Here is a 17,777-nt window from a genome sequence, read left to right as displayed (position 1 = left end):
CTGGTGTGGGGCTGGGACCCCTTCCTCCTCTGGGTGGCCCCCGCAGAGATGATCTCCCTCCCGATTACAAAAGCAGCACATGTGGGTGTCAGACCAGCCTGTTCTATGCCTCTGCATCTCCTACCAGTCTCTGCATGCTTTCTTCTTTACTTCTTTAGTTGTAGGACTTCCATTCAGCCAGCTTTCCAGCAGTTCTGGATGGTGGTTGTTCTGTATTTTAGTTGTAATTTTGATGTGGTTGTGGGAGGCGATGAGTATAGACATTTACCTATACCACCATCTTCCGTGCCTGCATGTCTTTTAAAAAATATGTTTTTATTGATTTTTAGAGAGAGAGATAGGAACAGTGATGAGAAAGATATATCATTGATCCACTGCCTCCTGCATGCCCACCACTGGAGATCAACCCCACAACCTGGGCATGTGCCCCAACCAGGAATCGAACCATGGTTTCTGGGTCAATGCTCAACCACTGAGCCACACTAGCTGGGCTCTGTATGTAATTTGGCAGCATATTCCCTAATTAAAATGAACCCTTAAGCCACAGACTGAATGTTTGTGCCCTCCCTCCCTTATTCATATGTTGAAATCCTAGCTCCCAAGGTGATGGTATTAGGTGGTGGGGCTTTTGGGAGATAATTAGTTCATGAGGGTGAGGTCCTCATGAATGGGATTAATGTCCTTATAAAAACAGCCCCCAAAAGCTTCCTAGCCCTTTCTACTCTGTGAGACAGAGTGAGAAGGTGCCATCTCTGAACCAGGAAGTGGTCTTTTACCAGATACCAAATCTGCCTTATCTTAATCTTGGACTTGCCAGCATTCAGAAATGTGAGAAATAAATATTTTTGTTTATAAACTACCCAGTTGATGGTATTTTTGTTATACTAGCCTCAACAGACTAAGACACCTTACATGAAGTTTGACCACCCACAGTGATGGATGTACATTAAGGAGGTCTCAGAAGGCTCACCTGTCTGTGATTATAGGTCGGGAAGCCATGTCTTTCATTCGTGTCTGGAGAAGACATACTTTTAAAATAATGGTGAATTATGTCAACATTAGCCCGTGCTGCTAGTCAGGGTGAGAAAGCAGTTTGGGTTTGCAAATTGGACAGCTGCCTCTTACAGAAACTGACCTCTATTCAGATGCTTGCACCTTATAAATCTTCCCAAGATGCTCACCAGCCCACATCATTGTAGAAGGGAATGCATTTCCAGTTGGAAAATTAGTGCTGGCACAGAATGCATTTTCATTGTTGGTGAGTGACCCTGTGTACTACAAATGGAAATTGTTTGACAATTCTATTCAGAATGACAAGTAAGGTAAATATTAATAGATGCCTAAAAGGCAGAATTGATAACTTGTCACTGAATACCTTTCGATGCTTTCAGTTTTGAACCATGAGAATGGCTTACTTATTCAAAAGTTAAATACATATTTTAAAAGTTCAATTAAACAAAACTAGTGTTCTAAGGAATCACCTGAGGTGCTTGTTTTAAAATGCAGATTTTTAGGCCACACCCTCCAGATGTTCCAAGTCAATAAGGAATTGGGAAATCTGCATTTTGCAATAAGCAGCCTGGGTGATTCTGATGTAGATGGTTCCAGAACCAAGGAACTGTAGGGCAAATGACCACAGACTACATTTATGCAACAGATATATCTTTATTGAACACTGAATTCATGCATCTGTCCATTTCATAAATTATGCTTTATTATATTAAAATATAAAACACGTTTCTCATCTTCTATGACTTGAATATTCAGCTTACTACACTGGATTTGACTTAATGTCGACAAACCATGTACAATGTGATAGAAGCATTGGAAACATTTCTTGAAAACTAAGAATACAATTTGTGAGCACACTTCACAGATAGAATTTTAGATGGTCACAGAGTTTAGTTTGCACATTTAAAAGGATCTGAGTCATTCATATTAATATTGTGAATTTCTTATAAATTATTCATTAGTGTAAGTTGTCTAGGCAAAGCCAAGCCATGACATTATTTATACTAAGTACCACACCTGGAACTTGTTCTGAGTTATTTAACACAGAGAACATTTTTAATGCAATAAATATTTATAGTTAATAGTAACAAGTACAATGATAATTTACAAAATATGGGTCTAATATTTAAAACAGAACATGACATTAAACAACTTTGTACCATGTATTTTTACAACTCAATGAATTGATAATTTCAACAAATTTTATTACTTATAACCCTGCTGACTTGGGTGCAAGAAAGGTCATGCTTGAATCAGTTAAGCGAGGTTACAGAAAAAAAATTTTTTTTAAGAAAATTAGTTTTATCTTCTTAATGTTGCACATTATCAATATTGTTACATCAATATCAATAGCTAAAACTGAAGCAAAGTAATGAAAATATTTGGATTCACAACATGCCCAAATTATATAATGTACCTTGAGCACTGAAATCCTGAGTTATACCAAAATTTTCAAGCTTGTCTGGGAATTAATGAGGTGTTGAATGTGTGAAGTTTTACTGTCCATTAAAATGATCATTGTAAAAGACCATAAAATTATGTGTGTCCTTCCATGTCATTATGTGGCTCTGGGAATTAAAAAAAAAAAAGAGGAAAAAAGGAAAATAATCTTATCTTCTAGACTCTAGAGCATGAACATAGAGAGGGCAGAGAGATGATGGCGTCGGGGTTTATCATGGGGCACTTTGGGCTAGGCACTCAAACCTGACCTCATGATTTGGTCCCTTAGACCAGGAAAGATTTTTCTGTTAGAAGCTATTCAGGTAGTTTGGGTCTCTAGGCTCTGGGAAATCATTCACTGTCATATCTTACTATTTGGGGGTGGGGGGAGGGGGAGTAGGGGATGAACGTCTCTACCTCTTCTTGACCTCTTTTCACCAACTAATCCTGATCCAAAGGACTGACTGTTCTCACTTGGGTCCTCCCTCTGCACAAGATTTTTTTTTTTTTCCTCCTGGGTTAGTCATAATGGGGGAGGTTTTTCTCAGGGCTTCCGGTTGCCACTAAATTGTGTCTCTGGAGGCAACTGAGCTAAGGGATTTACTTGCCCACCTACTTCGTGCCTCATTTCAGCCTCTGCCTTCAGTGTCTGCTTAACTTAGGTGCTTAGAAACATCTTTTATGCCCTTTGTATATATTCTTTGACTTTATCACTAGTTCAAGCCTTATGACAAAATCTAGAGTAGGAAATGGGACTATTAGGTATTGTGAACTTAATTGCTCACATGGGCTGGATTTGGGAAGAATGCTGAGTAACGGAATGAACTTAAGGTCCACATGAATGCTCTGCCATTCAACTGGCCATGTAACCTTGAGATCATGAAGGAACCTCCCTGAGCTTCATCATCTGAATACTCTTCAAGGTGCTTGTGAGGATGAATAGCAATGTGCTTAGTACTGCATTTGGCTTGTCATTGGTGCTTGGTGAAACTGAGCCCCTTTCTTCCAGCATCTCTAGAGCCACAGAACTCCATTCAGGTTTCAGACAAATACCATATGTTTTGAAGCTTGTGTTTTTGCTCCCAAGGACTCCGCCCTTCTTATCTTAGCCTTCTACTTCATTGTGACGCAGAATGCTGTTCAAACTAATATGCCTCTCTTGGGGCAACCAACAATGACACCGTTCACTCTTTTGTGCCAAGTTAAACAGACTTTGCTTTGGGGATGACAGGCTATCCTGTAACTGGGAAAAGCAATGATTAGTTCTGTTCTTCAATATCACAGAAGGAGCCATGAGAACGAATGCAATCAGATTAAGTTGAGTCATATGAAATCACCTTTGTGGAGGTCAAATGTAGCTCAATATCTGCAGTTTCACATGTTTCAGCCTTATAATTTGATAGGGCTTTTAATCTAATAGATGGTCACTAGTAAATGTCATTTGCAAATTTCCATGGTCAATGGTGTAAAGCAGCTCTTTGATCAGCAGGGCAGGCTTGGATTACATGAGGCAATGAGTATAAAAGTGCTACATAGGCCATGAACACTAGTTAAATGCAAAGTATTTCTTGAATTAATTGTGGACATGTAATATTTTAACCCAGGGTTTGTTAAACTTTTAAAAAATGTAGATAAATTCCAGTAACGGCATTTTTAACATTAAGTTTCACAAGAGAAAGAAGTCTCTTCTTGGTGTGCTATTTGTTGATTGCTCTAGATATGTTCAACTGGAATACTAGTATACCCAGAGGAATATACATCCAGGTGAGGGCTGAGAGAATGACCATCCAGATACAGAATAAAGTAGAGCTTCTTAGGGCTTGGTTTCATTGAATAGCTCATACAAAGCCTGGTCCCAGGAGAGTAAATAATTCCGTTGTCAGCTGTTAATCCATTTAGCCAAAAATTAGACAAATGTGCAAAATTTGTTCAATTCCTCCCAGGAACCCAGGGTTAATTCTAAGCTACTCTCTAACAGTGGCTAACTCCTGGTATGGATATGAAGGGCCCGAATGACAAGAAAGTTTGCATCCTCCCCAACTCATCACAACACAAATGCGTGCTATTCATTCTACTCTCATGTAGTCAGGTTCTTAGGGTGATCATCTCTATCTGGCTTCTGGGAAAGGTGACTTAGCCATTTTTTAATCCACAAATTGAGGATGTCATTCAACATGTAGTCCCCAAACAAAGCTAATCTCTATTACGGAAGCCATTTGGTGCATGAATCGACTTTGGAACCAATAACTGACTGCTACTTTTGGCATAAACAAAAAACGTTATAACTTAAGTGTGCCCGTGCCCTCTGGACAAGTGCATTTATTTTTGTTCACTGTGCACTTTCATAACAAGCTGAGCTTGGCTCACGTGAGCAGCCTCTAAATTGTTTATTTACCTACGTGTTCTTCATTTTTCAAGATGACACCAAATTGTTTATAGGGTAAAGCGGGAAATCCAGGACTTGTTAATGAGGCAGAAGGCCAGGTTCAGTGGGGGATTGAGCGCAGCCAGAACAACAGGGTTTAGTCATCCCCATTTATGGGGCATCATCAAATCAACAACAGGGAGGAGCCTTGTCTTCACCTAGCTGGGAGGATCATCTTGCTGTGGAATATCGCTCCTGCCAGCCGCTGCACCTTCCTTGCCAGCAGCAGCCATTGGTGGGAAGACTGCTTTGTTTATTGCTTAATCTATCACTATTGAGCTGCCTGCCTTAGGGAGGCTCAATTTAAGATAGATTGAAAGGTAGTGTCTGTCAATTGAATAAACACAGATGGTTTTCCACAGCAAAAAATTGATTTTTTTCCTTGCCAACGACATAAGCGCTAAATGTGATTATCTTTGGAAGCCAGGCGTGAAATGTCTTAGTTCCAAGCCTCTGCCACACTCCACCCTAGAAGAGAGGTGATACTATTTGAGAGTGTGGGTCTATCTCACTGTGATTTTAGGTTCTTGAGGTGAAATAAAAATTTGACTTCCCTAGAGAAGGGTCTGATTAAGTCCACCCCAATTAGCTTTGAGTCAATCTATCAGTTGATTCATACAATGGTTTTACCAGTCTTAGGTCACTGGCTGGCAAAGGCCTCCTCCAACCATTTAAGTCTCAAAGACATTATAGGATTGCCTAAAGACACACAACTAAACATAGACTTCATTCTCTTCACTGTTTGGCCAAAAGCTGGGAGGAGACCAGACACAATCCATGCCATGAGAGTAACTAAGGGAGACATTAAGATGAATCCTACTTCCAAAATGCCTTTGGAAGCAGGTAGATAAGAGATGCTTGAACAAGTTATGCTAGGTACCCAGAATGCTACATATACCTCCTTAACAACTACCTAGGAATGAAGTCACTTACACTCAAGAGTTTTGAAGAAAGCCAGGGATAGAATTGTAGAGCAGTGGTTCAAGATAGCAGGTGCATGGAGATTGAAGGGTGAATAGGAAGAGTACCCTTTGTATAATGAGGAGATGGAGCAATTTGTTTTCTTATATCTCGTCCAGCTCTAATTAATGGGACATCATTCATACAAATAATTCCAAGGACTCCCTGAAAGTTACAAAACAGTGAGTCTCCTTTCATTTCATGAACGTGAACATGAATGTGGAGTGGCAGTTCAAGGATTTGCCAAGAGAAGTTGTTGCAAGGGTAGCAGAAGTGGGGAAACTGTGAGCATGTGGGTTCCATAAATGCTGTAGACACAGAACTAGAAACAATGATGAGACTCAGAGGCTTTTAGCAATAGAAGGGAACTTAACACTGTCCTCTCATTCTAGAGATTGAAAAAATGAGTCCAGAGAAGGGATATTGATAGCTAAGGTCATTTAGCTAGAGACAAAATTGGAATGTAAAGCTAAAAATCTTGGTTCTTTCAGCTACACTACCTGTCTTGATTTTGAAATTGTTCAGTGTAATTGTGGACTACCAGGAAAGCAGGCGTGTCCAGTATAAAAGTTCATGCAGCAAACAGAAGTGAAGCAGTTTTACTCCAGCTAATATAACTGTAAACACACATCTTTACCACTGTCTTGGTCCTAGCTTCTAAAGATCTGCCGACAGTGAGTGCTTCCTTGTATCAAGAGACACAAATCTTTTAATATGTGTCATGTGCAAAAGAGAGCTGATTGTTCTATCTCACCTGGATGGAGAAAACTAGAACTAAAATGATCTTGGGATGTAAGGGATATATATTAGGGCACATTTGCAGAATTTGGATTTATCATTAGCATGTTTGCAATCTGTCAAATTGGCCTGTCCTTGAAGAAAAACAAACAAAAATAAAACTTGATTCATATTTCTAGAGTAAGATGGTCAAATCATTTTACTCACTTAGAAAAAGAGAAATATTTAAAGCCACTATTTTTATGCACATGGGCTGTTTTGTGAATACTCTTAAGTAGAAACAATATATCTAATGTAGCTGTTTTTAATCAGTTCTTAAAGCTAAGTCCTCTGTAACTTTGTTGTACATATTCAGGTAGAAATAAATATTACTGAACTTGTATTAATTTCTTCCCACAGACTACAGGTGAATCACTTGTTAAATGTAAACATGTTTCTACTTTCACTCAGATATGATCCTTTTTTCTCCTATGAAGCTACTGCTTCTAATATAATCTAAGTAAGTACATTTGCCTGAAAATCCTATATACCAAAAATAAACACTACAGTTTATGCACTTATAATGTTTGATGAATTGATAGCATGATTAATTCCTCCCACCCCAAAAGGATTTCTCTTCTATGGTAGAACTGATTACAATTGGGCAACAACAGAAAGAACTTCCATCAACTTAGAATTCAGAATGTGAGATATTACTCCACAGCCACACATGGATCTTACATATGTTGCTATGTGTTTGGTTGTGTTTTTGCCTTAGTTGTTTCTCATATGTCCTCAGTAATGTCCAACGCTTAGATTTGTCTTGATCCGGTTCCTAGTGTTATCAGTTTAGGAACTGTCCTTCATATATGGAACTCTTTCATAGGGCCAACTTTTCATATTAGTTTCAATTTTTTTTCTTGCTTTGTGATTATAAATATTCCTGAAATATGACTCAAATCATATTTTTAAAGCACTAGCTCCTGCTTAAAGAAATGACAAGGTGAAGTCTTCCATGGAGTGGACATTCAACGTATAATTTCTCTGCTATATAAATTTGGTTCTTCATATAGTTTCTGTGACTTAATTGGCCATACCTGTATATCAGGGTTTTGATGCTTAAAATAATAATTTTCTATTTGGTACCTTTTCTTAAAAAAAGTAAAGTTTGCTCTACAGCAGAAGTATTCACAAATTGAAATGGAAAAGGTACGCCTTGATTGGCCTTTCAAACATAACAGTGACCCATTTAGGCCTCTCCTCAACCTGCCTGTATCACTCCTCAGCCTTACAAAGGGTCTTTAGAGGGTACAGAGATAACACAGATGTGAGGGTTCTTTACCAGCCATAGAGCAAAAAAAACCAGGGGGCCCCAGCCGGGCAGGGTCAAGGGTCAGTCTAGACATACCCCTCATGACAGATGTTCCCATTGATAAGGCTGAAGGTGGCTGCAGAGGGGTTGGTACTCTTGAGGGAGGTCATGCAGGTGGTACTTCGGCCGGTGCTGTGAGACCGGGTTAACAGGCCAGGCTGGCAACAGAGGAGCTGGGTGTTGAACTGCTTCCTAAAACTCTTGCTCAGCAGGTAGAGTGCAAAAGGGTTGACACAGGAGTTGGTGAAGGCCAGGAGGCGGGCGCAGATACTGGTGACAAAGTGGAGCATGGAGGTGTCCACCTTGGAGTAGTGGTAGGAGCGGTACAGGTAGATGACATGGTTGGGGAGCCAGCAGAAGGCAAAGAGGCCCACAAACACTAGCACTGTCTTGGCAAGGCGCTTCCGGGATTCAATCTGAGAAGAGAGTCACACACAGAGAGGACAGAGGGACCAAGGGACAGTGTGGGAGGATTGCAGAGAAACAAAGATTCAGAGAAAAAAAAGACAGGGAAAAAGAATTAGGGAAAGAGACAAGCTCATGAAGTCATGGAAAAAGAGTTTAATAGGAGAAAGGGGACAAGAGAGAATCAGGTAAATCAGAGAAAAGCAACAGAAACAGACAGAAAAAGAAAAGAAGTCAGAAACACAGAAATGGAAATGCCAGGAAGCAGAAATCCATGAAGTAGAATACAGTTAGACCATGCCACTAAGAACAGATTTTTAACCAAAGTTGATTGTATGCTTGAATGGATTACATACTGAAATTTTAGTAAATGCTCTGCTTTTTCTCCGGAGGGCATTGGTAAAGTTTATCAGTCATATGACTTCATGTCTTTCTCCACAGTTAAAAATTTCTTATTCCCTTTGATGCTCAATGAAGCAATTAGCTTTGTTCTTCCTCAATGGCCAAACCAAGATAATTAGCTATTATTATTATTATTATTATTATTATTATTGTCAAGTTATTTCTGGACTATACTATACAGAAAGGGTCTTCAGTAAAATGGGCTGAGCATCTCCTTTGGCTCCCTACTCCCTCTGCTACTGCAAGGGGAAGCATCGTTCTCATTGAAGAATTTGGGATACAATATACGTTCGCTATTGAGAGGTCTTTCAAGTGGGGGACAGTTTCACTAAGAACTGTCACCCTCCTCTAACAATTGAGGCCTCCCCCTCCACCAGAAAAAAACTATAAAGGGTGAAGCCTTCAACTGAGTCAGCTATACATTGAAATGGATGGGGCATCTTTATGTTTCTCCATCATTAATACATAATCCACATTTGGAGTGGGAGGCAAGAACGGACAGAGGAGAAAGTGAGAGCCCCTGGTTTCTACAATTCTTGCCTCAAGGATGAAATTATAGGGGTTTACATGGATGGGTAAGGGAGTCTAACATATATAGAGGGCTTTCTGCATTCTGAGCAGTCCAGGGTGTACATATGCTCTCTTTTGCAATCCTCCAACAGCCTTACAACATAGGGGTTATTACTTTATGCCATGCATAAAGGAATTGAGGCTCAGAGAGAGTAAGTCATAAAACCTGGATTTGAACCTAAATCAGTGTGAGCCAGTCTTAATCAAACTACTTCTTTTTCTTCATCTTCCTGCCCCCTCTGCTTTTCCCCCATGTGGAAATCCTCTTCCTATCCAAACAATGTGATTGGAATTTAAAGAAGTCACATCCCTGTGAGCCTCAATATTTTATTTTTTTAAACAATAAAACAACACTTTTTTTCAGATATTTCTCAAAAAGAAACCCATATTCCAAATCCTTCAGGTTCTCAACACTTCCCTAGGTTATAATAAAAGAACAAGATTATAAAGGGCACCTGAATTCCTGGGGCTTCTGTGGCTAGGAGTTTCCATTTACCATCTGGAAACTTGATCACCCATCTCCTCTAATTGCAGAATCAGGTGACATGACCATGACAATACTGTACTGTGGAGTCCAAAAGAAATGCAAGGGATCAAACCTCCAAGGAGGAAATTAATCAATCCTAAGCACCTACCTGCTTCTTGACATGTATATTCCCTTCCACAGGCAGATTGTAAGCACTCTGGATCAGATTTTTGGCAATGAAGTAGTAGTAGACAGAAATAATCGACAGTGGGATGATGTAGAAGATCAGAAAGGAAGCCATGGAGTGGATTTTGGGGTGCAGCTCATTAGAGTGTGGGTATGGGGCACAGCTGATGAAGGTCTGATTGGTGCTTTCCTCATGGAAAGGATGTAGATCAGAAAACACAGCTTCTGGAATGGCTAGAAGCATGGAGATGATCCAGATCAATGCGGCTTTGAGGCAGATCTTCATCAGGGCATGAGAGGCCTGGATATCCATTGGCCGGACGATGGCTTTGTACCTGGGGCAGGAAAGAGGAAATGTTCTGTGTAAGTTGCCTAATATTATTATGGATACTAGGGCGAGGACTAGGGTGAGGCAAATGAGGCACTTGGGTGCAATATCCAAGAAGGTGCTCACTCTCAGGTTCATGCAAGTGCCCACTCGGTACACAACCCTGACAGTGAGTGGCTACTTTAATGTTGCACCCCAAGTACCTCACTCACCTTATTCTAGTCCCGGCCCTGAAGGATGCCTTCCCCTTTCTCCAGCAGTAACATTCTGCCCACATTCTCTCTTGATTTTAAGATTAATTCTAAGGAAAGATAAAGCTTCTTTCATTTTTCTTCTTAAATCATAGGAATTAATAACAAAGCATGTTTAAAGGACACAGGGACAAGAAGGTTGTTTTTTTTTTTTTTTTTTTTTAAAAGCCTTCATTTCGAATATTCGAATGCAGTATAGGGAACCTTAAGTCATTGAGTATTTACATATATGTTTTTTTTTCTTTTTCAAAGTAGATAGAATGAATAGTCTGCTGAAAACATTATACACCGGAGCAGCCCTATAATTATCAAAGTAATCTTTCCCCAGCCCTTCTACGTTCAGCCTCATCTTCTCTTGTAGTGTTTAGGTCCTTCCTGGTTCCTGTGCCACATGTGTCCCTGTCTTAGATCAAGTGTTTTGGAAGCAGACACTAAGATGAAGTCAGGAGGACAAAGCGTTTACTGGGGAGTAATACCTGTGAAAGGAAAAAGGGAAGGAAACAGGATTGGGCAGAGGGAGCTGTCAGACCCTGATACAGACCTGACAAGGTCTACACCAATCAAGGTGACCAACCATCTTCGCTTGCCTGAAATTTTCCCAGTTTTAGCACTGGAAGTCCTACATCCTGGAAAACCTCTGAGTCCCAGTAAATTGAAACTGCTGGTCACCTAACACCAGTTCAGTGGGAAGCTCAGGAGCAAAGATTGTCCAATGGAGGAGTCCTATCTTCGATAGAATTGCCAGGCCCTTGTATCACCACCTTGCTTAGCTGAGGTCACACTCTTTTGGCCACCCCAAAAGAGTGTGACATCAGTTCCTATGTGGTTCAGTCACTGGGCAGGAACTGTCCAAGAAGAACATGACTATAGCTTGAAAGCTGAAGTGGGCCCTGGTTTAATTTCTTTTAACCAGTCTATGTCCTGTTTCTAAATTCTCCATCCCTTTCCTGTCTCCCTCCTTTCTTCATGTCCAATCCCAGAGTTTCCAGTCATCTGAATCCTACCTTCCAAATTCCAGCTTATAAGTATCAATTTGATAAAGCTTTTGCCGGCCAATCTGGACCTCAGTCATTTCCATTCTTTCCCCTAACCTGTTTAATTTTATGACAGGATTATTGACTCTTCTCGTTTTATGCTTACTATGCACTACCTTGAATTGTTTTCCAGATTTCCGTGGATATGTCTTTTTTACCTGACTTTCTCATAAGTTTCCTGAAGTCAGAAACCTATATCATCTCCTCTTCTCTTCTGTCTATAATTCTAAAAATATTCCAGGTCCCTTGTCCTGCATACCACTTATTTCAAAGTAGAGAGAGGTTCAGCAAGTACTTATGAATTGATCAATAATATGTGACTTGCAGATGCGTCTCTTATTTCAACTCCTCACAAATGAGAGAGAACAGACCCACTTTTACATACTTAGTAAGCATCATTCTTCCACACAGTGACAAATTCACTCCTGTGATAATTTGGGGCTCATGACAATTGTTTCCCACTTCTGAAAACATCTGTGCTTCATTTTTTAAATGCAAACATTGAAAAGGTCAAAAATGTTCTCTGCAACAAGATTAATGTGTGAAAGCTATTCTTGGCAAGTAGAAGTAGCTGGCTCCCACACCCACAGTTGGAAGGAAACCTTTGTCCACAGAAAGGTACATCTTTTATTCAAATATGGGCAGTTTGTTTATTTTTAAGGATTCAGTATTTCAGCCCTTATTTGTCCATAATCACCTTCTGAAGTCCGTAGGAATTGTAGAACAACAATGCTTTTAAATGTCCATTACAATCCTAATGCACACTACCTAGAGAAGACTGAGGTGAAGCGAAAACCAAATGAACTAAATGAATCTCTAGGGTAATTGACAAATTGTCAGCATTTAAATTAGAATTTTAATACCTAATAACAATTGACTAGACTATTGAACATTGGCTTTATTTTCTCCTGAGGATAATACCAATAACTTCTCTGAAGAAATGTGAGGCAATTATTAGCTGGCTTATAAAATGACTATAATCCAGAGCAATGGAATCTTTTTTAAAAAAATATATTTTTACTGGCTTTGGAGAGGAAGGGAAAGGGAGAGAGAGATAGAAACATCAATGATGAGAGAAAATCACTGATCAGCTGCCTCCTATATGCCCCACATTAGGGATTGAGCCCAACCTGGGCATGTGCCCTGACGGGGAATCGAACAGCGACCTCCTGGTTCATAGGTCGGCACAACTACTGAGCCATGCAGGCTGGGGTAGAGCAATGGAATCTTATCTCCCTTTGTGCCAGTACTCTCCAAATGGAGAACTTGCTGATCCTGGGTACCCAAGCAATCATTATCTTTAAGCATGTGACATATTACAGTCATCCTTTTCTGTTATTCACTCCAGATTAAATAACTCCAAGATTGTTTGTGGAAACCAATCATTCTACCACTAATAGAAAGATGTGGCCAGGAAACTGAGAAGGCTGGTCAACAACCTTAATTGTTTTGATCACTCACTGTTTAGTTGAAACATTGTTAGCTGAAGCAGCCTCCACCTCTGTCTTATGTAAATTTCTGTTATTGGAGTTTCCTGCCTAAGGACTATGGGTGTATCCCATAGTCTCAATAAAAGGGATTGCAAGGCCAGAGCAAAGGGTAGTCCTTCCACTAGAGTTGGGCTCTCGCCTGGCCCCCAATATTTCCAAATTAATACTTTTCCAACTCTCTTTTCATTTGTGTGCGGCCTTCTCCAGAACCAGAACCCTGAACCGGAACCCTGAACCACGCGGGAAGTGAAAGGGGTTCCCACAGTTGTTGTTTTTTTACTCCTTTTTAAAATACTCCAGTTTCCTATGGGGTCTAATATGGACTTGGGACCATACAGATCTGATTCTTAATGGTGATGCTACCAACTAGCTTTATGGTCTTGAACAAATCACATTCTCTTTGCACCTCAATACTCTTATCCCTGAACCTTCAGTGTAATTAATAACTGATTCAGGCAAAAATCATGAAACCAGCAAAGAGAGATTTTAGGGAACACGATATTCACATAGTCTCAAAGAGTCTCCCTATAGGTTACTATCTAATTGCAAAGGGGGAAAATGTACCTTTATGATGGGGAAATCTGGAGGTCATCCCTTTTAGTCAAATGAACTTCTCCATTAGCCAGAGTAGGCTTAAAGTCTGGGGCCCATTATATCTTTAGGAGCTCAGGAAAATGTTTTAATTTCTTTTAAAATCAGAAGAGCAATAGCTGGTTTGGCTCAGTGGATAGAGTGTCAGCCTGCAGACTGAAGAGTCCCAGGTTCGATTCCAGTTAAGGGCACATCCTCGGGTTGTGGGCTCAATCCCCAAAAGGGGGTGTGCAGGAGGCAGCTGATCAATGATTCTCTCTCATCATTGATGTTTCTACCTCTCTCTCCCTCTCCCTTCCTCTCTGAAACAAATAAAAATATATTTTTTAAAAATCAGGAGAAAAATGAATTATATTAGTCCCTATGCCAATACAATTATAAAACATAATTCTTAATATTTTTTATGAAGAAAGGTTCCCATGAAAGTAAAGTGCCAATGATCCATGAAATTCATAAAATGGCCCTGATCAAATTGAGCATCACTAATATTGGGACAATCTGAGATCTTGTACCTCCTGATGCAATGCAATAGGAAGAACAAAACACTGCCTACTTAGTATTCTTGCTCCCAATTTTTAAATTTATTTTTCCATCACCATTTATCCTCTCTATGCCCTCTTCTACCTCCACCCATTTCTCTCCCCCCGCTCGCCATCAGTCTCCACCCACCCCAACACCCCACTCCCCCTTCCCTTCAACAGAGCTGTCTGCCTGCTATCTATGAGTCTGTCTCTATTTTGCTTGTTAGTTCAGTTTGTTCATTAAATTCCATATAGAGTGAAATCACATGGTACTTGTCTTTCTCTGACTGGCTTATTTTACTTAGCATAATGTTCTCCAGGTCCATCCATGTTGTCACAAAGGGTAAAATTTTCTTCTTTTTTATGGTAGAGTAGTATTCCGTTGTGTAAATGTACCACAGCTTTTTTTTATCCACTCATCTACTGATGGGCACTTGTGGCCCCCAATTTTTTTTAACTTGTATCTAACTAATGAGGAAACAATCAGACAAATCCAATCCTGCACATTCTACAAAATAACTCACTTGTATTCATCAAAACAAGTCAACATCATTTAAAAAATATGTAAACCTCACCTGAGGATATGCTTTTATTGAGTTTTAGAGAGAGGGAGAGAGGGAGAGGGGGAGAGGAAGAGGGGGAGAGGAAGAGAGAGGGAGAGGGGGAGAGAGAGAGAGAGAGAGAGAGAGAAATGTGAGAGAGAAACATCAATCGGTTGCCTCCCATAGGCACCCTGACTGGGGATGAAACCCACAACCTAGGCTCCCACCAATTTAGCCACCAGGCCAGTGCAGTAAACATCATTAGTTTAGAAGAATGCAAAGGAGCTATTGTTTTACCTTAAAAAGATTAAAGAAATATCATGAGCAATCCTTTTGCCAATATATACTTATATCAAATCATTATGTTGTATACCCTAAATTTATCCAATGTTACTGGGGGAAAAAGAGAGATATAACAACCAAATGCAATGCATATGCTTTGATTTGATCCTAGATTTTTTTTAAAAAAAGCTATAAAAGACATTTTCTGGGACAATGGGGGAATTTGATTACGGTTGCCTATTAGAAGGCATTAAGGAATTATTGTTAATTTCATTAGGTATGATAATGGCATTGGGATTATGTAGAAGAGTGTACTTGTTCTTCGGAAATACATATTGAAATAAATACTTAGGAATAAAAAGGTCAGAGTGTTTGCTCCTTACTTTCCATAGTTGAGCAAAACAAAAGAAACACACATGAGAATAAAATTCACCTTCTTGTAAATTGCAATTTCCCTTCCATTGTGTTCTCTCCCTGTAGGCACCCATTATCTCCCCGAGAGCAACCCTTGCTTTGGGAAGGTGAGTGCATATCAGTCATTTGCTCTTTAGTATGGATCGAAGTCAATGTGATCACCTTCCTGTATGTAAAGTCCTACCTCTAGTTACAATGTGCCAAAGAGATACATTTTGGGGTGCAAATTGTGCTCCCCTTCACTGATATTGGGATTAAGAAAGAAAACCAAATAAATAATCAGGATGCATGTTTTTCACCTGCTTTGGCCATGGTGAAAGTAGTGTGTTTCTAGGCAAATACAACATTCCTGTTCTTCCTTGAGTCTTTTATACTAAATCTCCTGCCTCTTTCATCCCCACATATGCACCCTGAAGTTCAAATGTAGCCTCAGGCCTAGAGTGAGGTCTGGACTCTTTCATATATTCAGAGGCCTCAGGGCCTAACAAGGCCATGAGTGAGACCTTAGAGCCAAAGTGAAAAATGCCTTCTTGCAAGGACTAGAAACCAGAGGCTGGAACGAGGCTAAAAAAGGGGCCACTGACATGGGGAAGGTATCAGAAATGCAGGTACTGGTTCTGGGATATGAGGGATATAGAAGCTGAGATATAAAATGGGAAGAGAGATGCAAGCAACTGTTGGATATCTGATGGTGCTTTGGCAGAAGAAGTTGGGCAACTATTGAACCTTGGGCCCAAAATGAGTTTCAGCAGGGTGATCTAATTCTAAAGCTCAGTGTTAATCCTGTAAGGGAGCCCTCAGGAAGGGTCTAATCAGGATGAAACATTACAGTTGCCAGTGGGTATATTTAAAATGACAAAGGAGAGCAGTCACCCAGTTAAATTTCAGTAGGTGTGCAAACAACCTGGCACAAGTTGTTCCTAGGCCATTCCTCAAAAATGTTATGAAGGGAAGAACATATATTTATAACTTGCTGGACTGTTTTTAGCAATTTATGAGCCAAAAAGTTTGAAGAATGTTTATAAATCCCATTTCCAAATTGTAGTTAGACATGGCCTGCATTTACTCTATTGCATAGCATAAAAGATACACAGAATGGGGAAAAATCACTCATGCTCTAGGGTGGAAGGTGTAATAGCCTCTGAGTCATAAACTGTCTTCATAAATTGTCATTCATCTCCAAACAGACCCTGAGACAGGATTTGGGTGCAAGTAGTTTTTTGGGGGAGGGGATCCCAGAAAGAACAGCGAGAAAATAGAAGGCAATAAGGGTGACCAACCTGGGCAACTTGAACACAGGCCTGCTGGGCACCCCCCTGAGAGACTGTGGTGAGCTCATTCCAGAACTGTGCCATCAGGGGGCGAGGAGGCTGGGCTGTTTACCTATCATCTCCCATTGCTTTGGCCCAAAACTTCCCTTGGCCAAATATCAACTCAGGTAAGAAAAACATAGGAAGCCCAGGTCCATTAGTGACCCCCAGTGTGCAAGGGATACGCACAGACCACCAACAGCACCAACTATGTAAATTCTTCTCCCAGTCCAAGAAGTTAATCACACATATCTATAGAAAATGAAATATCAGAGATAATTTCAGTTTTTAAAAATTTCTTTATTGATTAAGGTATTACATATGTGTCCTTATCCCCCCCATTACCCCCTCCTAACCCCCCACTTATGCCCTCACCCCCCCTGTTGTCTGTGTCCATTGGTTAGGCTTATATGCATGCATACAAGTCCTTTGGCTGATCTCTCCCCCTCACCCCCCGCCTTCCCTACCTTCCCTCTGAGGTTTGACGGTCTGACCGATGCTTCTCTGTCTCTGGATCTGTTTTTGTTCATCACTTTATGTTGTTCATTATATTCCATAAATGAGTGAGATCATGTGATATTTATCTTTCTCTGACTGGCTTATTTCACTTAGCATAATGCTCTCCAGTTCCATCCATGCTGTTGCAAATGGTAAGAACTCCTTCTTTTTTACCACAGCATGGTCAGTTTTTAAATGTACTTCAAATGATTGGGGATAAAAAATAGAATTTCTGAATTATCTCAATGAAATGCATTTTTTTTCCAAAATAAGAATCATTAAAGCTCAAAAATGCCATTATGGCATATGAATCACTGTGTGTAATTACAAAAATTTAACAGCATTATATTTAAATAACCTTTCGTGAGAGGCTTAATACATGGCGAGTTCATGACTCAACTTTGTAGCTTATTGGGTCCTCTAGCCCAGGAGGTTCATCCTGACAGTGTTGGGGAGGTATCACTGACTGAATGGAGACTGGGAGCCATGTATTCTGCTCCATTTCCATAATCAGCTATTTTTGCATAAGCATGCTGTCTTGATTTCTTTTTATTTTATATTT

At 40.1% G+C, this 17,777-nt stretch overlaps 1 protein-coding gene across 1 annotated transcript in view; it reads right to left on the bottom strand.

Moving 5' to 3' along the window:
- Positions 1 to 7,475: 7,475 nt before the first annotated feature.
- GRPR (gastrin releasing peptide receptor) overlaps positions 7,476 to 17,777 on the bottom strand; it is a 34,147-nt gene continuing 23,845 nt past the window's right edge. The window contains exons 2-3 of the mRNA XM_080653917.1: positions 9,938 to 10,289; positions 7,476 to 8,341 (exon numbers count right to left, since the gene is read on the bottom strand). Coding sequence (XP_080510043.1) covers positions 7,952 to 8,341; positions 9,938 to 10,289 — 742 coding nt within the window. The 3' untranslated portion in view covers positions 7,476 to 7,951. The remainder of the gene's footprint in view (positions 8,342 to 9,937; positions 10,290 to 17,777) is intronic.

The sequence above is a fragment of the Plecotus auritus genome (assembly GCF_963455305.1).
Source record: "Plecotus auritus genome assembly, chromosome: X".
Lineage (NCBI taxonomy): Eukaryota > Metazoa > Chordata > Mammalia > Chiroptera > Vespertilionidae > Plecotus > Plecotus auritus.
Note: the sequence above shows the minus strand (reverse complement) of the source record. Positions and strands in the feature narration are given on the sequence as shown.